This window comes from Pezoporus occidentalis, unplaced genomic scaffold (genome assembly GCF_034315485.1).
Source record: "Pezoporus occidentalis ecotype Australia unplaced genomic scaffold, CSIRO_AGI_Poc_V1 ctg9, whole genome shotgun sequence".
NCBI classification, from domain to species: Eukaryota; Metazoa; Chordata; class Aves; order Psittaciformes; family Psittacidae; genus Pezoporus; species Pezoporus occidentalis.
The window spans coordinates 1,932,482-1,955,791 of NW_026916262.1; the positions used below are offsets into that span (position 1 = coordinate 1,932,482).

Sequence of the window (23,310 nt, forward strand, 5' to 3'; positions counted from 1 at the left end):
TCCTACTCTTGCTGCCTCAGGGAAAGGAGAAGGAAACAAACCGGTGGGGCACGCACTGCTCTTCGAGCCTTATGCAATGATCCAGGTGACAGGACTGCAGGAACCTGCCTAGCTCCTTCAGAGCAGCATGCCCTTGCGTTGCCAAACCTACTTATGCTAGTTACAAGCCACAGCAAGCCTTAGTTTTTCCCAGCTACCTCACTGTGCTTTGTGCCACCCTTGGAAATTATCTTTGGTTTGCAGCAAGTAATTTTTAGGGGCTTGGATTTAAGGAGGGAGGAGGTGGTTCTGCTCTTCTGTCCATATGGCCAAACATCTATCCAGCTAATTTAAGGTTTACAGGAGCTTGAAGCTGTGGTGATGTTTGCATTACTTGGGTCTCTAGAGAAGCAGCTTCTGTTACTTGCATTTGTGATGGGATCTTACTTTCTGTGCTTTTGATATTTTATCCACATGACTGAGTTAGGACCGTGTAGTGCTACCAGTCCCTTTCCAGTTACAGAGGTAGAAAGGCATGACTGGCTGTAATGTGATCAAACCATTACCATACTTCTGTGTAGTATTTATTCGCACTGTTAGCAAAAACAATCACCACTGAACACAATGGCATTCAGGAATTCTCAGGATTTAGAGTCACTTAGGAGTTTTAAAGAAAAAAGAGGGAGGAGATAGCTGCATTATTAGAAAGAAGGAAAGGTGCCCTCTGTTGTTCAATATTTAAACTAGATGAATATTTACACAAGTGTTTCATGAGGAGCGAGTCTGCATTCATCTGCTGTAAGGTCACGAGAACTCTCACAAAACCAGGAACATGACAACTGCAAATGCTGAGCAAACAAGGTTATGGCATTGTTTTGTTTAAAGGCAGAAGAGCAATGTCAAAGATGCGTGCTAACATGATCATTCATTTTCATGTGGTTTTAGGCTTCAGCAGGTATGTTCCTCAGGTTTTATTGTTTCAGGCATGAACATCAAAAACCTTTGCAAAAATTAAACAAAAGCCAAGAGCCTCAGCAGTAAAAACTGCAGCAATCACATGCTACCAAGAGCTGTGGTGTTAAGCGACTAGTTTGTAGGTGAATGATGAAGCAGTATTAAGAATCAGACAGTTTTGACTTCGTAGAAAACAGAACCATCCTGAAAAGTGTTAGCTGAACACTTCATGATTAAGCAGAAGGGACAGATGCAGACTCAATACTTAGCTTAGTTAAAACTCAGTCTATTCTCCTTTTTGATTGGCTTTTACACCCTGCAGACACACTGTCAAACTGCCTGAGATACTTGAAATGTACCACATGGAGACAAATCCATGTAGTCAGCACAGTACTGTCAAACTAAAAATCTTTTAGTGTGTCTAGTATTTCAAATTGCACAAATATAGTAAAACAACTATACTAAGACTTTATCTTCCTCTCCCATTTCATCTCTAGGGATACCATACCAGATCAAGGTTTTGGTGTGCTACAAATGGAGGATTGGGTGCTTTGCATCTTTCTCTTGGGTGATGAACTGAATTTCTGTTTCCTGCATTACTCTAAGCAGCTTCAGCTTCCTGACCAACTAGTAAACTTCACAAACAAAGATGTTTCCAATTCTTTGTTTCTCTAGTTTGCCATTACTCTGAAAACAGAATCACAGAATCCCAAGGGTTGGAAGGGACCTCAAAAGATCATCTAGTCCAACCCCCCTGCAAGAGCAGGATAACCTAGAGTACATCACACAGGAACTTGTCCAGGCAGGCCTTGAATATCCCCAGTGTAGGAGACTCCACACCCCCCCTGGGCAACCTGTTCCAGTGCTCTGCCACTCTCACAGTAAAGAAATTTTTCCTGATGTTCATATGGAACCTCCTATGCTCCAGTTTACACCCATTGCCCCTTGTCCTATCACTGGACATCACTGAAAAAAACTAGCTCCATCATCCTGACACTCACCCTTTACATACTGGTAAACATTGATGAGGTCACCCCTCAGTCTCCTCTTCTCCAAGCTAAAGAGTCCCAGCTCCCTCAGCCTCTCCTCATAAGGGAGATGTTCCATTCCCTTAATCATCTTTGTTGCTCTGCGCTGGACTCTTTCAAGCAATTCCCTGTCCTTCTTGAACTGAGGGGCCCAGAACTGGACACAATATTCCAGATGCAGCCTCACCAAGGCAGAGTAGAGGGGGAGGAGGACCTCTCTTGACCTACTAACCGCACTCTTTCTAATGCACCCTAGGATGCCATTGGCCTTCTTGGCCACAAGGGCACGTTGCTGGCTCATGGTCATCCTCCTATCCACCAGGACCCGCAGGTCCCTTTCCGCTTCACTACTACTTCCCCTACTACTACAGAAGCACAGCTCACACATTCACTAGCCAAACAGTGGACAGTAACTGCACTGAGACAGGGTACCTCAGTCCATCACCCATCCCACTCACCATTTCCCATGACATTACATAATGAGATCATGGGGAACTGTTTTTAAAATTCAGGTTCCCCAGTGCTATCCTCTCTTCAGAATTAGAGGAGAGATTCCAGCTACAGTCAGAAAATTGTCTGTCCTGAGTACGACTACCTGGCACTGTGGCTGCTCTCTCAGGCCTCAGTGATCTCCTGAGCATCCAAATGCAGCACTGTGACTGTAACCAGTCAGAAAGACAAGCAACAGGGCCCACAATGGACCCTAGAGAATTTGGGGTCAGTTTTGAAACTATATATTTAGTGTTCCTTTTGGTTAAAGTTAAAAAAGAAGCGTGGCTAGCTTTAACCCTAATGTGGTGACTCTAGAGCAACCAAACTGACTCAAGGACTGCTAAGACCTATTTTTGGATTGGTCTCATGCAGGTGAAAAATTTCCTGTAACACAGTTTAAACATTCAGGCCTAAAATCCAGCAGAATGAGTAACTTTATTCAGCTGTTTATGTGTTTAAGAGCAGAGTCAGCATCTGGTGCATTTTAATATGGGCAGCTGTGACTGTGGAGACCAGTCACAGCTACTGAGCAGCAACAGCAGCAATTTGTCCAAGGTGGTCTGTTACTTTCTAAATTTATGAGGCAGCAACCCTATACTGCACTGCTGGTTGGTACCTCACCTCAAGTACAAACAGCCAGATCAAATACCTCTGATGTGCCCGCACAGAAAGTTTCTGCCTTGTCCTTGCAGCCAAAGAGTTCTAGTGATTCCTGCAGCATCTTATGAGACCTTCTGTGCTCTCACTGCAGGTCTGAGCTTTCCAGACATGCTGCATTTCCTGAGTGCAAGCACAGGATGGTCACTGTGTTCTCAAGTGGCCCCTGGTCACTATGGCAGATGAAAAACAGGCTTGCTGCCATCAAAACTACTCATGTGCCCAGCTTCTAGCTGCTCTCCTTTCCCAGGGCAAGCAAGCTCTATCTTGCTGGCCTGTCACATCAATTGATCCAGCCCTACAGCATGCTCTCTCCCATGAGCAAATTGTTCAAGCCGTGCCAGCCTGTTCCCACTTCTTGCTAAAAACGATAGCTGTGAGTAGGCAACTGCCCTTGTCAGACTAGCTCAGCTCACCTGCAACTCCCCAGCTCCCAGCGGGAAAGCGACTGGCCTGGAAACAGCAGCCTGGCATGGCCACTGCTACCTCTGCTAATCCCATAGCAGGACAGAAGGCTGGCAGGGTTTGTGGAATGAGCCTGTGCCTGGCCTCTGTGAGTACAGGCACAGCAGTCTTCCTTTGCTGGCTGGGAGTCAGGACTCTGTGCTTACAGAGCAGGGCTATGAGCGCTGTTGGCTGTTTACCTCGGTACTCGTGGTGAGTATATCAGCCCCTGCCTGGTGAACACTTCTCTGGCAGCACTGCACAAGCAGGTTTAGCCATTTAGCCACTCATATGGAAGCAGATTTCTAGCTCACAGGAGGGGAAATCATTCCTGACACTTATCAGAGAGAATTTCAGGAAATCTCATTCCGATTTCAGTGGCATACTGGATGACAAAATAAATACTTAAAGTACATAATTATTTTGCCTCCTAAATAAATCAACCTTTTTCTAAGACGGCTAGAGATGGCAAAAGTCCATCCTTCCTGATGCAGGGCAGTCAGCCTGGGTAAGGGCTATAGCAAATTAGAGACCATTTTGTGACAGCAAGGAGAAATCAAAATGAAGAGCACCAGGAACTGGATATCACTTTAACAGGAATAGGAATTAATAAGTTTCATATGTTTGTGAGGTTAACTACCCTCCTGGTGTACCAGCATCACATTTCAGAGCTTGGAGTGGGACAGACACAGCTGAGCTGCAGACCCTGTTATGTGACCAGCACTTCCTAAAGCACAGCTACCTAGCATAACGCAAGCTAGAAGGTAAGCTCTGGATGATGACAAACTCACTCAAATCAGGCTCATGACAGTGGTGGTAATGAAAGCCATGAACCTACCTGCTCTGAACTACCCATTTTATTTCCCTCTATATTAACAATGCAAAAAGAAACAGCAGAAACTTCTTCATATACTACTGAGCAAATGAAGAAAAGATTAATTATAAAAATATTAAATAGAAATAGAAACAAAATAAATATAAGATAAATAAATAGAAAATTATAAAAAAAACATTTATTATTGGAGCGAGTCCAGAGGAGGCCACGAAGATGATCAGAGGGCTGGAGCACCTCTCCCATGAAGACAGGCTGTTCAGCCTGGAGAAGAGAAGGCTCAGAGGAGACCGTATAGCAGTGCCTAAAGGGGGGTCTACAACAAATCTGGAGAGGGTCTTCTTCAAGGGCATGTAGTGATAGGACAAGGGGGAATGGCTTTAAACTGACAGAGGGGATATTTAGATTAAATATAAGGAAGAAATTGTTTCCTGTGAGGGTTGTGAGGCCCTGGCACAGGTTGCCCAGAGAAGCTGTGGCTGCCCCATCTGTGGCAGTGCTCAAGACCAGGTTGGAGAGGGCTTGGAGCAACATGGTCTAGTGAGATGTGTCCGTGCCCATGGCAGAGGACTTGGAACCAGATGATCTTTAAGGTCCCTTCCAACCCAAACCATTTTGTGATTCTATATCCTAATTAAAAATTAAAAAAAAAAAAAAAGTTACAGGTGTAAAGCATGTGCCACATCAGAGCTGGTGTGAGAAGTCTGTACAAGGAAGTAAAAAGCCAGAAAAAGGATTTTTTTGTTTGGGTTTGTTTTTTTTCTTAACCCTTCAAAAAATCTGTGGTGTGCTGGGTGCCACCTCCCCTACTTTGAGCACAACCACATGTGTATTTACAACCCATAGCAAAAAATGCCTTTGCAAGCAGATGTACAGATCATCCAAAGGGGCGGTGATCACATCTAGCATGGCCACAGGAGGCAACTCAGCACCTGGCATGTTTTGTGCTTAGGCAATAACTATTTACACTGCACTTGACAAAACTGAATGCAAGCACCACCAAAATTAATGGCATACCTGCATGCACCATTAGCATTACTTCCTGAAGTTAATCTAAAGTACAAGACAATATTCCAACTGTACATTTTCCATTTTATTGAAGAGTGGTTTATGACCCTGCTTCCCTCTTCCTTCTCTTTGGAGAATGAATAGAAAAGGCTTTATCTAGCACACAATGAAAAGTGACAATGAATGCTTTAATTAGCATGTGTGGCCTGCAAAAAAATCAGTGCTTTTTTTTCTTTTTTCCAAGATCTGAAAACTCTGTAAGTTGTAATATTCTTTCGACTCTTTTTAAAGTAAATGGTTAAACATTTTAAGTACACAAGGGTTACTAGAGGCCAGCTGCAGGAGAGTTTGTCATAGAAATGGTTAGGCAGCCTGCTTGGCTTCATGAATCTCGATGGAATTTGCTACATTTTTTTGCTTCACAGACATACTAATTCTGTATCTTTCCTCTTGCTTGGTTCTGTCCCACCTCCATGCTGGTCTTTCCCCATACAGAGCCGGCGGCGTGGTTGAGGTGTGAGCTATGCTGTCCATTCAGACGCCTTACGGCTAACTCAAAAATAAAAAAGCAAACATTAAGTTCCTGAAAAGGTATTCCCAGATGATTAATTCTCTCAGATTCTGTTGCCCAATGAATTTAACAGTGCTTGGATAAGGAGGGAAAAGAAGTATAAGCTGGCCTCCCATAACCTAAATCTGACTTCCTGGAATCCTTGAAGAACTTGAGGCTTGAGACAAATCCCATTTAGTTCTTGAGGCATAAAAACATTTTATTCACAGCTAAGTTAGTAACCGGTATGTATATCACAATACCTCTATGAGCTGGTCTGGTTCACTCCCTTCTTCCACAGTAACTAATTTAGACCTTCCGTTTCGTTCATTGTCCCGAATGCCAACAGCAACTTGAGTAGCCTTCAGCCGCTCGTATTTATTGCATGATGAGCCACACCACTGATAGATTTCCTATAATAATTAAAAGCACACACACATTAGCAATAAGATTCAATGGTGAGGAAAATTATGAAATTAATATTTTACTAATTATTAAGTGACTGGATCTAAGTCATGAGAACATCAGTGAAGCTGCATCTTTCAGAGGTACTTTCCAGAAGAGATTTGCTAAGTCACCTAGATATTTATAGTATGCAATATATTTACATAATGTAATTTAGTATCCAAATACTAGGAGATCACTTAATCTCAGAATAGTCAGAGTGCTGGTTTGACTGAGTTTTATCCCAAATACAGATATATCTTCATATATATATATGAAGAACCTGAAAGTCCTAAATTTGCTACTGCAAATTGGTTTTTATTTTACACCTGGCAGTTTCTCATCTATGCTATTCAGGAGTGCCGGTTCTCATCTGTGGCAAGAAACAAAGTAATTTCAAAATCCCAAGCAAATCCTGACTGTATGTGCTACTCACAGTAATGTTAGATCTTTCAATCCAGTTTTTATTTTGGTGACATTTTGGTGTAGAATGATATTTGTTGCACACTCTGCTGCATCAAGCCACATCAAACTGATGACATCAGCGTTTTCAATGCAAAGTCTTCTTCACCAGAAGATTTTTCCTCAGTGTACAGCTAATCTAATGCTCATAAAAATTCATTAACTTCAGATTAATGCCAGCCCTTCCAACTGTTGTTATCACAAATGTCTTTATAAATTACTTCTAAAGATTTACAGATCAGGAATACCCTGGTTTTCTGGTCAGTTCCTCCCCAGCACAAGATGGACCCTTCCTGCCTCAGGAACTGACTAAAGACAAGAGACACATCTGTAGAAGATCTGTTCAGGAAATGCTGCAAACAGCCACAGGTAACCTGCTGACCCAGGGGCCAACCCTGTGCCATTGCCACCTTTGCAAGGAGCTCCTCAGGCACTGAAGAAGCTGCTCTTCATGTTGACAAGTGAGTGCACTAGTGGCAGTAGCCCACCCCTAGATACCATCTTACAGGCCTTCAAGACCTTCCTCTCACCTAGCTGAATAGGTAGCAAACAGGCTTGCCCTGCACATGACTGGGAAAGTGCAATTCATCCAGAACAGAGTGTGCTCCCAAGGCACCTCTCAGGAAGGAGAGCCACCAGAATCAGCCTAAAGACAGGTCACCTAACCCAGTCACACCACAGACCAAGGACCCCTAGTTTTGGCAAGTCCCATTATTCATCCTGAATGCAAAGCATTTCAGAATAAAGAATTTAGATTTCAGTCTTGATGAAAATCAGTAAAAGCAGCAGAACATAAGCCACAGAGCTGCTAGAGGCTGAGCTGGAAAGAACTAGTCAAAGGGAATTAATTAGCTTGGCTGGTTGCTTTCCCCCCCACTCCCTTCTCCCAGAAGAAAGTGATTTGATTCTATCAACTAGCCCAAACAGTACCGAAATAAAGGTACCCTATAATTTTCAACTTTTAAAAAGATTTAACTGGTTTGTATTCATCTACAAAGCAAATAAGGACTTAATCAGGACCCTCACTGAGTTAAGTTATGGGGTCTTAGTTTTACAGGCTGTATAAAACTTAGTTTTTTGGATGAAAACCTGTTTCATTCAAAAAAAGCTTTTAAAGCCGTTTCTGCTGACCACTGTTATTGAACAGTACTTGAAATAGTAGTTTGCAACAAGTGAGAAACGTAGCACAGCTTCTCAGTACTAGCAGACACAGACTTATAGAAGACAGCTAATATTGACGCCACCTGCATGCAAAACAGTGCTAGCAACTTCTGGTATATACTATTTGCCAGCTCAGATATAAAAAACAGCAAACAAGAAAACCTCAGTGATCTCACAGCCAGGTTCCCTTCCCTTTGGAAGCATCCTTCAAAGAAGAAGTTTCACGCTTATGTCAGGATAATACAGGTTCCCAGAACTGGATGCCTTTCAACTTGCAGATGTTGCACAACAAAAGCTGTGAGGTTTTCAGCTTGCCTTTAGCAACACGACTGTAGGCTTAAAACAAAGAAAAAATAAAAAAATCTGCTTCCAAGTTCTGGTTTAAATTCTGTCAGCTTACTGAGTGTCCAGAATCTGGAGACATGCTTGGCTTTGCGTCTGAACCTTATCTTAAATCAGGCTTTCAACGTTTCCACAGGAAAAGAAAATATTAGTGCATATTTGGGGAAACAGGTTTTTGTTTGTTTTTTTTTTTCTAAATAACTAATGAAAGACTGCCTTGAGTCTGTAGAAAATAAAAAGTTTCAATTTCAGCAGAGTTTTTAATATATTTATTACAGCCATGCACTGCTTTAGACAACTCCCAAGTTTCGGGAGGCTTCCTGAAACACAGACTCCTTTAATTTCTGAGAATTTCAGCACCCAAACTTACTCATGCTCATCTTGGCATACTTCCTACTAATTGAGCTTATTTGAAATTACATGAAAAACAGGAATCACTAAAGATATGGCAGCAATTAATAGACATTTTTAGTTCCCTATCTGGAAGCAATAAGAGGAAGAAGACATAGATACAGAATTAGCTGAAGAGGTTATGAAGCTATTGCCTTAGTGTGTATGCTACAGTTCATGGAGATTACTCATTCAGAAGGGTTACAAGTTCAGTTTCCAGGTGTATGTGTCTGCCTTCACTTGGTCTTTTGGTAACTGACCATGCAATCTCAAACAAGTATTCTCATCTACAAAATGAACAGTATTTACCCCACTGACCACAAGGATATTGTGAGAACTAAATTGTCACTGCAAATTACAAAGACCTTTACTTCTCAGACAATACATTTACATTTTCTTTTCTTAGCATGTCTTAGCATTATCTGTCCCACCGCACAGCTACCCTCCATTCACAGCGCATTCTCCCAGTCTGCCTTCAGTCAGCAAGTGACTAAACTAGGCTCTCCTTCAGTTCACTGGCTCCAGACTTCCAATAAGAATCTACAGTAATGGATTTCAGGTCTTTTGATTTGCAGACTTATTTTCCTTATGGAGCCCACATTCCTTAACTACAGAAACATTCCCCCAAATAATGTGGCCTAAATACTTTTGTCCTAAACTAAAATAAATAAACATGAAATTTTGTTAGCTGTAACTCTCAGAAACCTTTGTGGTAGGGTTTTCTCCTGCTGCATAAAAAAGTTGCATCAACAAGCAGTGTCTGAAAACATCTTTGATATGAAGTTCACATGGATACTCTCCCTGTAAGCTTAATCTTCCCCGGTTACTTAAAAAAAACTACATTGATTTTAAAAGCTAGAGAAACAAAAATCTGATTTTCTTTCAGCACTAGAGAATAAAGACAGTATTCTTTATTAAAACCCTGAAAGCTAAACTTCATGTACAGTATAATCTAATAGAAGGAAGTGAGCAGCCACAAGTCACAAAGGTCTCAAAGTATATAACATTTTACCATATTTACTATGAGCACTAAACAAACGTCTTAAGCACTTAGTGCTACAAGCTTTCAGGAGCTTAGATTTAGTTCTTTTCTCTTCCGAAGTAAAATCATCTTTATTTTTAAATATATCTATTTTTGAGACCTCATGCTAGAAGATCAGCTGGATATTTACAAGCTTGTCTTTCCGATTGAGTTTACCCCTTTCAATCCTTAGGCAGATTGGGGGTTTAACAATTTAAAGCCAGAAAAAGATATCTTTTTTTAGTTAAAGCCACTTCTTGACAAGACTAATGTTATAGCTCTATATTTATCTGAAATACAGTCATCTAGTTAGCTAACCAGGTCCAACAGACCTCTGAGCTTTTGGCTCGTATCCTAGTATTCATGTATTTATTTTTAGACATATATTATACATATAAAGTGCTCAACTAGGGTCATAATATGGTATTTACTTTAGCTCAGTCAATACTTTCACAATTTCTTAGGTGTACTACACCTTCACTATTTTTAGGCTTGTTTTGCTAACCTTATTTTGAATTGGCAGGTTGACAGAAAAAATGTTTCCATTAAAATGAAAATAGACTTAAAGTGTTCACACCCCTCAAATAAAAAAGGAACTTCATTCATCACTTTTTCTTATGCCAAGCTCAGTTTATTTTTGGAAGTTTGTACTAGCAGGTTTGGGTTTTTAATCTCTTTAACAGAGTTTGAGAGAGAGAATATGGAAGAGAGCTATTCTATTACCTGATATTAATGTTTGTTGTTATCAATATACTGGTCATATTACAGTGGGACAATTAGCAACTAGGGGTCAGCAAAAGTTATCATAAATAATCACAATGATGACCCTAGAGCTTCTGAGGGAGGTTGGGAAGGCAAACCAGATGTGTGCCATGCAACCCACATGTCTCTCCTCATCTGTGCATTCTGGAGACACAGTTCTGTCTTCCAGTTATAGGAGTAGCTGGACTTACTGCTTTTATCCCTGGCAATTTCCGGTCTGAGAGCAACCTTGAGCAAGTCATACAAGATTTCTATAGCACATTAAAAATGACCCAACATCTAGCTTCTATACAGCAATGCATGGCAGCATAGTCATGCACGGCTCATGAGCATGTACTCCTGTACCTTGGCACTTTTTGCTGTTTGGAGGGGGCTTGTGAAAGTATTCCTCCTGCCTTCCCACTCCTGTCCCAAAGGGCATGTAGAGTAAAAGAAGGGAAAACATGCTTATTTCAGGAGTGACATAAAACCAAGTTTTCCCTCCTAACACACAGCCACCTCTGTGTTCAGCTGGCAGCCTGCTCAGTTTGGAGGCAAACGAAAATACACTCTGCATCCTGGTGTCTTTTCTGTAAGTCTTAGGGCAATGAAAGCAAAACCTAAGAAGCTTAAATCTGTGAAGAACTCAGTTTTGTTCTGGTTACAAACATGTCCTCAACACTGAAGTGTTTTAAACCTGTATCTTTGTTGGAACACCTAGTAATTTCCAGGCCCACACTGTAATTTCTGATTTGCATTCTCTTACACAAAGAGACATTAAAAAGCTAAATAAATTAGACAGGTTTCTAATTCAAAGCAAATTTGTTGTGAAATTTCAATTTGGTAGAAAACAGCAGTGGCTTGTTTAAGAGATTAAATCTCACTAATCTTAAAATATTAAAATAAAAAAAATTAAGCTTTCAGCAAGGAAAGACTAAGCAAAGTACCAACAAGCTGCTGTGCCTCCGTTCTGTGTTGCCAGGCCCTGAGGCACCCTAAAGCTGTTCACCTTTGCCTGCATCTGAACCAGAACATGCTCCCAAAATGTAACCACACCTCAATTAAAATAAATAAGAAATATAAAAATATTACCACACTTAGCTGAGTCAGTTAAAACTGTAGTGTGGATCCTGTCATGTCAACATGACATAACTTATTCTGACTCAAAGTATGTTTGTGAAGGTGTTCTCTTCTGTTCCTCTAAACCACAACAGTAGGTACATAGGCAAGGCTATGAAGAAGAGGGGCTCAGCAAAAAACAAAACAAAGTCCTTCAGCTAAATCTGCTTGCTCATGTGAAACACCATACTACATTCTCTTTACCCTCACAACTCACACAAAAGGGCTAAAGCAAGGGGTTTGTTAGGTTATTACTGCCTTAATTCCTCCCTTCTCTTAAGCTTAGCTGCTTCCATTTCTAAGAAAGCAGAGGTTGAGCAAATAACCAAATGACAGAAAGCCCCTGTAGTGGTTTCACAGTGGGCAGGTAGAAGAAAGGATTATGAAGCATCTAAAGAAAGGCAGGTCAGGAGGAGAGGTGCTGTGATGCAGGAGTTCCCAAAGAAGCCTGCACTCCTCATGCTCCCATGTGAGTGAACTCTAGATAACACTTCTTGAGGGAAGCAGAATAAAACTGGCCAAGCTACAGACAGACTGAACATGCAAAAATATTGGCAAAGCTTCTATACATATCTTGTCATGCTACTATCAAAATAATTGGCATGCACTCAGCTGAGGCTCCATTCATTCTCTTCATGGTCATTAATAAACAGCTGTTTCAATAAGGCAAGAGTCCACTTTAGCTGAAACTGTTCTTTGTTAAAGTCTAGTCTCTTAAAGTTATGAGATTTAAAGGAAAAATGACAATACAAAATACAAATAGATTTGCAAAAAAGTTTTTATATAAACTGCAAACAACAAATACTTTCAGTGCCTTCAGTTCTTATTAAAAGTGTTTGTAAAACAAAGGCACATTACCCTAGTGTTTGTACTTCAAACACCAAGGTCTTGGAAATAAAACGGAGAGCCCAAAAGCAGGAGCGTGATGTGGGCTTTGTTGCAAGTATTATTTTTTAATAAAAAAAGTGCTAAATAAAAAACAAAGTCCAAATGATGTAGAAAACTTTCAATTTTTGGAATTGACATATATATTAAGAAGAATGTTTAGATAGAACCAGGTTAATATAAGCTTCTGGAGACATTTTTCTACTTAAATTATTCAATGTTTTTTTCTTGTCTTGACTGTTGAATTCTTGATACAGGCAGGGGGGAGTGGAAATCATTTCATACATTCATCCAATCTGCCTTTTACATTCGTAAACTGGGACACACTGAGCCATTGAAAGTTGTACAGTTTTGATAATCCAAAACAAACTCTGAATTCACTCAGAATGCTGCAAGGGCCACCATCAGCCTGGCCCTGGTATAATCACAATAGCGCCTTTGTAACCAGTCCTGGAGTCTCCCATTTGATTCAACTGGAACAAATTGTCAGACTAAAAATAAGTCAGATGTACCACATTCATACACTTACCATATTCATTTTTCCTCTCACACCTGTTTTGACAGTGTATGCTAGGAACAGCTTTTGCTACACCACCACGCATTAAATGGTAAGCACCGGGAGGATATTCATTCTAAATAACAGCTACTCAAAGAGCAAAACCTGTGGATTTCCTACAGTACCAGGAAGAAAACCAACATGACTGAATCCTTGTGGATACATGTATGTGCTGTACACCTTGAACTTTAATGGCTGTCTCTGTTTTGGCTGCTTTTCTGCATAAAAGTGGGGCTGAGGGGAAGCTTTCGAGTCCACAGAGTATGAAGGAAAACTACATACCCTGGAAACTCTGACTGAAGGTGGGGGAAGCTTAATGTTTTGTTTTGTTTTTTTTTCCTCTCTCCATCTGATGACTTTGGGACTATAAAAATTTCCAGAATGCTGGAGTTCAAACTGCTGGAGCTGTAAAAATAACTGGTTCATGGAATGACACAAAAATGTGTGCTTGCTTACTGAGATACACCATGCACAGACAGAAACACGCTCTAAAGTCCACAAAGTTAATAAAGAACAAAAGCAGTTTAGTTCCTCAAGCTCTGCTACTTGTTTGGCAATTCTCCACTACAGCACAAGCAACAGTTTAGCTCTTAGCTGGGGGAAACTGGGGAAGAGGTTAGTTGTAGGAGAAACATGTGAATGAAAAAACATGGAAAAAGGACATGACTAATCAGTTGTTAATGCCAGGGAAATCAACGAGAAACTTAAACTGACAAACCCCAACATGCAAGAATCTGCTCTTCCAGTTCTGTTTACATACAAACAGGGACTTTATTAATACAATTAATATGCTGATTCTAAATTGGTTTCTCTGAAGGAAGAGAAGCAAAGCCACCCAGAAGAGAGGGCAGGCAAGAAGCAAAACAGGAGCAAGCAAAACTACAGCTGTGCTTAACATGCAATGTGATACCCCATAGGCGTAATCATAAAGAAAAATATGTTCTCTTTTACTGTTAAAAAGCAGAAAAAAGCAGAAGTGAATTTTCTTTTTGCAAACATAATTTAATCTATAGCAGATTAACAGGTTTTATGAAAAGCAGATGTGATAAAAAGTCAGCATTTTGCTTTTATTTTTTCTAGTGTCTTTGTGCAAGGCAGCAATCTTTTCCTTTTTGACATACCTATTAATTCAGGTGCTCAGGTAGAAGCCCACTGACAGATACATGACCACAACAGCTTTATTCAATCTCATACTTTTGAGCTCTAACATCATAATTTTCTCTTGTGGTTCATGGAGCCCTTGAGAAGTACATACATTGGTTACTGGATGGCACAAGTTGTTTTTAAGCACATCATAGACTCTTAAATTTCAAACCAGCAACCTCATGGCTTTTTATAATTCAGTTTATAACCCCCACTATAGGAATAGGAAGAATAGACAACTGGCTGCAGTCTATCTTTAGTCTTCACTTAACTTGAGATACAGTTACCATCTCACTGCCTGCATTCTTCCTTTGGGAAGAAGAGTACTGTTTCATTAGCAGAACTTTGATTCTACTGACAAAACTTTCCAGCTTCAACCAGGCCCAAGCTCAGAACTGTTTGGTACTTACCACACATTCCTCATTTCCCCTTATTTTAAGGGCTGCCTAATTTCTTCCAGGAGGCTGAGTGGTACACAGCCCTCTCACTGCCCTCTGCAGCCCTGTGGCTGATAGCACTGCCACTGCTGCCCATCAGGAGGGGAGGCAGCCAGACAGAATCCAGTCCTACACTTCACAAAGCTCTAGCTGAACAAATGCGTAGAAAGTATTTTTGCTGATCAGTAAGGATACAACTTAAGAGAGCCTTCATACAGCAGAGCTTCCTGAACTGAGTTAAGAAGCTTTCAGTAAAATCAGCTGATCACTTCATGTTGCTTTATTGCTCTCCCATTATTTTAATTTTTGCCGAGAACTACTGCTACATTCAACTCGGAGCTCCTGTAAAGACTTAACCATTAAGAGTGGACCTCTAGTCATGGGAAATTTCAATCTGAAATGGTTATTTCAGCTTGAAGCATAGTTATAAAACTTGCTCAAGATTGCCACTGTGACAGTGTCTTTTTGACCACCCCTATTTTTCTATAGGCATTTCACTAGACTTGCATATCTTCATCTTGAACTATGTCACGCATTGCCTTTTCATCTTCCACAGGAAAGGTCTGGTTTATATAATAACCTATGATGAAATTCCTACAGATGTCTACTGAAACACTTTTCCTTAATACATCCAAGAAAACACATCCCTCACATACCATTGACATGGCAAGACCAAGAACTGTTATTAGTCATGTGATTTGAGTGCCATTTCCCATACCATGGTAAAAGAGATCTAGACGTTGTTCAAATCTAATCTTTCTTCCTGCAAAGGCACAGGGTTGCATTGCTGCTTGACCTCCCTTGTCAAACAGGAAATCAGAAACCAGAGTGATGCTGCAGTATGAGAAAGGCTCACAGTGTACATTCAGTATTAGAAATGAACCTATGTGGCATTTAAATAGTTTAGTGGCAGCGCTCTCCTCTTGACAAATCTCATCAAAAAGGATGAGAGCCAAGATATACATGTAACAACACTACATATTAGTGTTATTGTCATGCCTGAAGTGTGACCCGAACAACTACCTTAGGTGAACTGGGTAACTGTAACACAATGAGGTCAGGACTAGCCAAATTCATGGAGTACACCAGTTCCACAGCATGTTCATGGGAGGTGAAGTCAAGACCTGTGACAGCCTGACTGCAAAAGCAGCATTTTCTCTATGTATTTAGTTCCAAATTGGCCATCTCCTATGTGTTAACTTTGCAAAGTGACATTGAGATACAAGTGTTGGGATACTGATCATTAGACTCTTTCAGTTGATTAGACCACACTGCCATAGGAGGAATGGGATGTTGGGAAAACACTGGTTGGAGTTCTGCCTGAAGGTTGCTAAGCATTATAAAAAACAGATATAATCAATATAGCTACTTGATACTAACAACTTCAGTTGTCACACCAGGGGATGCTTTTCAGAGGAAAAAGCCAAATGCATAACATGAGTTCAGAAGAACTCTTTTTCAATAGGTCAGGGAACTCTTCTCTGAAGACTTGCTAAAGTAACTGACCACTTCCTTGTGAAGCATTACAGTTAAGACCAACGGAAGATGCTGCCTTGCAGATAAGCTCTTTTCCATCATATGTTGTTTTCTACGTGCCAGCATATCAGGCATGGGAATCATTTCAAATTGATAACTAGCATCCAACTAGAGGGGACTACAACCCTCTTGCTACTTTTAGTATCAGAGTCTTAATCATGAGGTGACAGTACTATATTTTAAATCACCCAAAGCAAGCAAAATTATCTGTCCATGTGCACTATCTCTACTTGGTTTGAATAGAAAACCTTGAAGTACAGGATTGCTTCTCAAGAGATCTCTTGAAATATTAGTTTTATAACACTTTATATGACATTTATTAACACAACTGCTTTTGCAGCTATTTAACACAGTTTTAGGAATATGAAGAAATGCTCTTGAGAGAAAGGTCCAATCTGCATTCTGCCCTGAACCCTAGCACTGATCTCATTCAGCTGGTTCATAGTGGCAAAGGTAGTCAGAACTTACTGGGAACAGGTTAAGGTTCAAATATCAGTAGTAAAATATGCCAATGCCTACAGTGGGAAAGAGAACTCTTTCCTGAAAGATAATCTGTGCATACTTCAGAAAACATTTATGGCAATTTTGAACCTTCAAAGTGCTGTGACACAAACTGATTTTCTAAAGCAAATTCTTCCTATCAGTTTGAGTGAGTGACAAAAATCAGTTGTGCATTTTAGGGGATGATTCAGACCTTAGAAGAGATGCTGCACCTCCTACTTTTTCAGTGTGTTTTGCTCTAAGAAATACTTACCGTTCCAAGGTCAATAATGAAACAATCTCCTTTGTTGAAGCTGGTCCAAGCCAGGGGGACTTCCGTGGCTCTTACAACTCTCCGGCCCTTGATATGCAGAAGCCTTTGGGCACTCAGATCATTAGTAACAACATGATTAAATCCAGAGGCGACACCACCTGCCTGAATAAAATGAAACAAAGCAGCAAGCTTTATTTCAGCTTGATTTTGGCAAACTTTATCTTACAAGTGAGGAGCTACCAGGAGAAAAAAAAGTAGTTTATGCAGTGAGAGTGGAGCCAAAATAATATACTGTTTAGCAGTGCTGACCACAAGCCAGACAGACACAGCAAATGCTGCTGCTGCTCAACCCTCAGGTGTGAACTGCTATCAGAGGGAGCAGACATCACCATGTTTCAAAGGGTTTTCAGATGAATGGGCAAAGGGAAAGCACAGGATTTATAGCACTCTGATGCATCATCCAGAAGATGAGGTGATACCAAACCACACTGTTAGGACAAAAGTCAGTAGGTTGTCCAATAAAGACTGAGGAAACACAGAACATGCAGTCCCTATATAAGTTTTCCTCAGCTTCCTTACATCTCGGAGGTCTGGGTTGTTCTAGTGTCTGGTGATGTGTAGCAGAAAGGGTAATTCCACAGCAGCTCTGTAATTCTCTAGAAGGAATATCTGCAACATATGAGCAACCTAACAAGGAGCACCAAAACTGGGGGAAGCGAAACCAAACTCTTGATTTAAAATCTATAAAGTTGAAATTTAAGCATAACTTATTCCTGTAAACTGGCTTGGCTGTCTGCCTCTGTGAGAGCGTATTCTCCACTCTGCCAGGAGACCCAGATCTTTGGCTGGAATGGGAACTGGCTCTTGAAATTACAAAGAAAAAGTAAAAGGCCAGGTCTCTGCCAAAGTCTCTTATGCAAGCAGAATTAGAGGCTTCAAATTGCTTGTTTAAACTATAACAAGTTGCAAACCTCCATAATAGAATAAAAGGCTGACTGAGCAACAGCTCCCAGAGCACCTGCTATGGGGACAGTTTCAGAAGATACATTACTTTATTCTTAAAAAAACCTAACAAAGATGTTGCAAAAAAAATTCTTTCCAGAGATTCAGCTTCTGGAATTGACACAAGGGGGCTTTAAAAACATCTTAAAAAAAAAAAAAAAAAAATCATTAAAAGTATTTGGGAGGTTTTATCATCTACCGCAAAACAAAAACCTGCAGTAGGCCTGCAAAAGCATATTTTTTTAGACTAAAGTGAGATTATGGTCTTTTCCATTCTGATCATGTTCTCAACCACTTAAGCACATCGAGTTCTGCATTTGCACAAAATGATTCAGTCTATAACAAAGAATTTTGTGATATTTACCATCTCCCAGAGTCCCTACTGTGAGCTCCCTTAGACACAGGTATGAAATCTCAGGATAGCTAGATTTTGGGGGGAAAGAGAAGGGAAGGTTTTCACATATCAGAAGAGCCACTGGTAAACAATCTGTTGCTTTCTGTACAATTACTGGGTCTCCTACAGTTTAAAATAGGCGGTTCAGATCTAAAACCACTAAGCATTAAGAAATTACTTTTTAAACTTTCCATTTACAAAGCAAAATATTTTATTTAGGGCATAATGTTACATATATTTTTTAGAATACATTTTGACAGATGGATCTTTACCTTGTATTTAATTCCTCCTTTGAAGTAGCCCACAAACTCAGTAGACTCATATCCTTGAATTTCTCTACTCTGCACAGGCTTGCCTCCTAAATAGTCATCCATTTGAACAGCAAAGATAGCTGCAGCTGTGCTTTCATCCTGGGTACATTCTTTCCCTGAAATAAGATGAAATATTATAAAGCACTAATATAACTTTGAATCCCGTTGGAGAAATTGTGTGACAATCAGGCACTGCCTTCAGCAGGCTGTACAGCCCATGTATATGTTGCAACAAAGCACTATGTCATAACCTTGCTCACCACTAAATGCATGACCATCCAGAAAATCACTTAACTACTTGTAAAACTACATTCATAAGGAAAACAGTGAAAAATAGTGAAGTTTTTCTTCTCTCATCCTCTTTGAGCAAGAGAACATTTTAATTAATTTGGTTTAGCAAGTGTCTGCAGTATGATTTTTGGACTCCAAATTGAATTGCAACAAAGGAAGTTCACATCATAGGTCTGATTACATGGTAAACCATGTATTTATGCTAATAACTCACCAAGCTATAAAGTCAAAATAGTTCAAAAGCAGTCCTCTTGATGTTACAATGCAAGCAAGGCATTCTGCTTAGATACCTTTTATTAGATTGCCTGGAACAGCTTGGAGAAAAAAAGCAGCTTTGGGGTTCAGATATTTGCTTCATGATGTCACACTTTGTTTTGTACCTTTCAGGGATTAGACTCTTAACAGGACTGTGGCAAAATGCCCTCCTTACCTAGTCTGTTGATGGCCTAATCACATTGCAGAACAGGATATGTATTAAAACAAAACTTCTAATACAGGCTTATACATTTTCTGATTAACATTTTCAGCAGTTCTGATTGCTTTGAGATAAGCACAACAATTCTCAAGAGCAGCTTCTCACTTACATTAACCATTTCCTTGCTTCTTATGTGACCAAGTGGAAAAAAAGCATAGAGTCCCAGGCAGTCTGAACAGAGACAACTCTCAGACTGTGGGAGAAGGGGAAGTGTGTAGTCTGGTATTGGTGCCACCTCACACCACTGTGAGTCACTGGTATCACAGGAAGCCTGTCAGTAAGGTATTAGGAAAGAATAAAGCCTGGGAGAGGGGGAACAGGGATGCCTAAGGGTACCACTGACCTAGCTCCTCTCTTAGGGAGAGAGTGCCCTGTTCATGGCCCAGCAGTGCAAATACCATAGGATGACTCCCCACTGCCCACGACCAACTGTGCCCCTGTGTCCCAGGAGCAGTACCACCATCACAGCTTTTGTGGTAACATAGGTGCAATGGGAACCTCCAGAAAGCAGCAAGGATGAACTAGGGAAAAGATCCAAATAAAAGCAGCATAGGGAAGAACAAAGTATGAGGTCCACCCAAAAAAGATAAAACAAATACTAAAAGCAGGACTTAACACCAGAATCCTGGGGGGGGGGGGAGAATGTTCCCATCACTCAGTGACAGAAGAATGAAGAACTCAATATACGGCAACATGCTTTCTGAGACTTGGGTACCACCTTAACATTGGTGGTAAAGCTAGCGGGGAAGGGTGTTCATTTGTTTGTTTTTAGAGTTATTTATGTTCATTGGAATTGGATCCTTCAGATTTATTGCTTGCATTTACACAGGCATTCAGAACACTGTTAGAGGTAAGAGCCACTACCAGGCTTGGTCTGACAGCTGCTATGCAACACAATACTCTGTGAAATCCTGTTTAAAAACCACAAATGAGCATCAGTCTACGCAGAGGTTATTCAAGCTTGTATGAAAAACACATTTACATTGAATTTGAGGCACAAGCAGGTATAAATGAGGAAGAAAAGATATATGTATAGGAGAAAGATCAAGATTTTTGCCAGACTAGATCCTGGTTCACATGAACAGGTCTTATCACTTAATCTGAGAACAAGGGTTAAAAGAAGAGATAAGAATACCATGCATGATTTTATTTAAGATATGGAGTATAGCTAGTTTTACTCCCACAAGTAGTCTTATACTGGCTGTTTCCACTAGTGATAGTTTTGAGACAGCTCCCTTAGGATTAGTAATTTAGTTACTAAAACATCCCTCAAGTGCTAGTGCAGACAACCCAGCCAGGGTCTCTGAGCAAAGTTAAAAATGAACACAGCTGCCACAACACAGATTCACACGGACTGCTTAATCCATGCCAACATCATTGCAGCACATGAGTTAGGTTGTTCAAAATTACGCAATCTGGGCAGCACTTCACTGATACTTGGTAAAACAGTGGCTTTTGAATAGGAAGCTTCAGGATGATTGAACTGTTTGGTCACTTTAATCCTAGGATGCCAATCACAGCACAAAACTGTCAGCCTATCAAGGTCACAGACCATCCTCCCATGATCTAGACTTCCTTCTGGGTACACCCAAGAAAGACATTAAGAGGAAGTTTGTGACTAACATGTTATGAAAATTCAATGGTCTTCTAAATTTGAGACATATTTGGTAAAGTCAGAATCCATTCAGACTCAAAGCCACCATATGAGGCCCACGCAGTAACAAATGCCACAGACGGCATGCAGGAACAGGACCATATTACCAAATAGCAAGGCCCATTAAGTATCTAAGCTCAAAGCCTGTAGGGCTTCCACCAATCCAATTTCCTAAGTATTTCATCCTGAAATCTGGCTGATGACTGCAGGTGTTCCGAGACAGCTTATGGGAAGTCTTCAGAAAGACCCTACTGAGGTCTTACTGGCCCACAGGTTATACAGCCTTCGCCAATGAGGAAAAGCCTGGTGTGCATAACAGCAATGAGAACTGGTCAGCAAAAATACCAAAATGATACAAACTCTTGCCCTCGGTGTGACTACCCTTCCCCGTACACCTTGTATGGATGAAGTTCTGGTCTCCTGTTGCTATTAAGCTTGCAGAAGTCTTTGAGCATCTCTGTCCCACTACTGGTGCAAGCAGGAAGGGATTTCCCAGCAGTTAGCCACCCTACAGTCAACTGGGGTATCACCCCATAAACACAAGAGGTGCAGGATTTACCACTAAAGCTCCTTAGGCAACAGCAAAGATGTTTTAATCAGTGCAAATGTCACTGATTTGACATCATTTCCAGTTGCAAAGAACCCTTGCATCTTTCCCTGGGAGATGCCTACCACACCTTAACTCCTATGTAAGTAGTTCTACCTCCATTAACAAAGGTCTAAACAGCTGAACCCTGCTACTAACTAGCTGTGCTGCTGGCATAAGAACATCGGCCAGAAATTCATTTACACTGCCATCACGATTATACTCTTGTCAAAGACAGACACTAACCCGCATGCCAGCTGGATAACTCGTAACACATGCAAAACTAAACAAGCTTGAAATATTTATGCAGAAGCAATCCCAGCTTTATCTGCTATTCTTTTTCAATGCACCCAAAAGTACAACAAGAACCACAGCAACTCAATCGCATTAACATTAATGCACATTGACCTGTCTTTATGTGCTTTCACTGAGATGATTGCCTACAAACACAAACCCGATGGTGAAAGAAGAAACAGGCAGCTACAGAGCAACCACTGTGGCTGGATGTCTTAGTGACCAGACAAGGAAGTCTCATAAAACCTCCAGAAGATGAGAAAGTCACCTAAAATGCATCCTTATGTCAGACTTCTATTTTACCCTAAACACTGTGCTAGGCAAGGCTAAAGGCAAAAGACAGCCCAATTGCAGGGTTCCCTATTACTTTTGACTGCTTTACAAGGCTGTCAGACTGATATTGAGAAGGTTTCACAGAAAAACTGGTGACTTTGCCTCCAATCTCTGTATAATCAGGAAACGTCTGAAAAGGCAACATCTGGACAACAATGCCACAGGGAGATGGCTGAGATGGAATTTTAGCTCTAGTAGAAACAAAGGCAAGAAAAGTCTCCATCAGAATTTCACTGGTTGGATGCAGCAAAGACTCGAGTGCAAATCTTCAGAGCTTTTCCAAGCTAACACCACAAAGCACGCAAACGTTCACCTTTCTGTCTCACCCCATTTTCTCACCCAGAGAGCCCGCTCGCACTGCTACACTCTTCGCAGCGAGGCTCGGCATCGCCCCGATCCTTGGCTGTAGCGCTGTTACTGAGCGCCTCAACTTGGAAGCGTCATGCACGCAGCCCTTGCGAAAAGGGAGGGGGAAAATTCAGCTCCCCATCCGCCGCAGCCCAGCCAAGCTGTCAGAAACCTCACCAGCAGCATCGAGGACATGCTCGCGCTGCTCCCCATCCCGGACCCCCGCACCGTCCCGCTGCCTACCGAGCCAGTAGTGGAGGCGGTAGGCGGCGGCGGCGGCCCGGCGGACGGTGTGCAGCACCAGGTACGCGTCCCCCACGAAGAAGTCGCCGTGGCGGCTGGGGGGCACCGGCACCAGCTCCAGCCGCTCCACCCTCCACACCTGCAGCCCGCTCTGCTGCCCGGCCCCAGCGAACACCGACGGGGGCCGCTCGGAGGCCATAGCAAAGAGCGGGGAGTAGAGAAGCACCACGGGCGACCCGCCCTTTATAACGCCCTTTATAGGGCCCGGCCCGGCCCGGCCCCGCCCGGCAGCCTCCGAGGTGGAAGAGGCACGTCCCCGCCCGGCCCCGCTGCTGCCCGGTGCAGCGTTTTGTTACTTTTCAACACGCCTGCTAAACTCACCCGTAGCTGCGGCAGAGGTGGGGTGAAACATCCGCCTCCCTTGGTGCTGATGCGTCGTTTTCC

General features: G+C 41.5%; 1 protein-coding gene across 1 annotated transcript in view; it reads right to left on the reverse strand.

Moving 5' to 3' along the window:
* Positions 1–23,108, reverse strand: part of SCIN (scinderin) — a 47,715-nt gene extending 24,607 nt beyond the window's left edge. Inside the window, exons 1-4 of the mRNA XM_062605092.1 lie at positions 22,867–23,108; positions 18,604–18,758; positions 16,936–17,097; positions 6,208–6,357 (exon numbers count right to left, since the gene is read on the reverse strand). Of these exons, the coding sequence (XP_062461076.1) occupies positions 6,208–6,357; positions 16,936–17,097; positions 18,604–18,758; positions 22,867–23,065 (666 nt within the window). The 5' untranslated portion in view covers positions 23,066–23,108. The remainder of the gene's footprint in view (positions 1–6,207; positions 6,358–16,935; positions 17,098–18,603; positions 18,759–22,866) is intronic.
* Between the last annotated feature and the right edge of the window lie 202 nt (positions 23,109–23,310).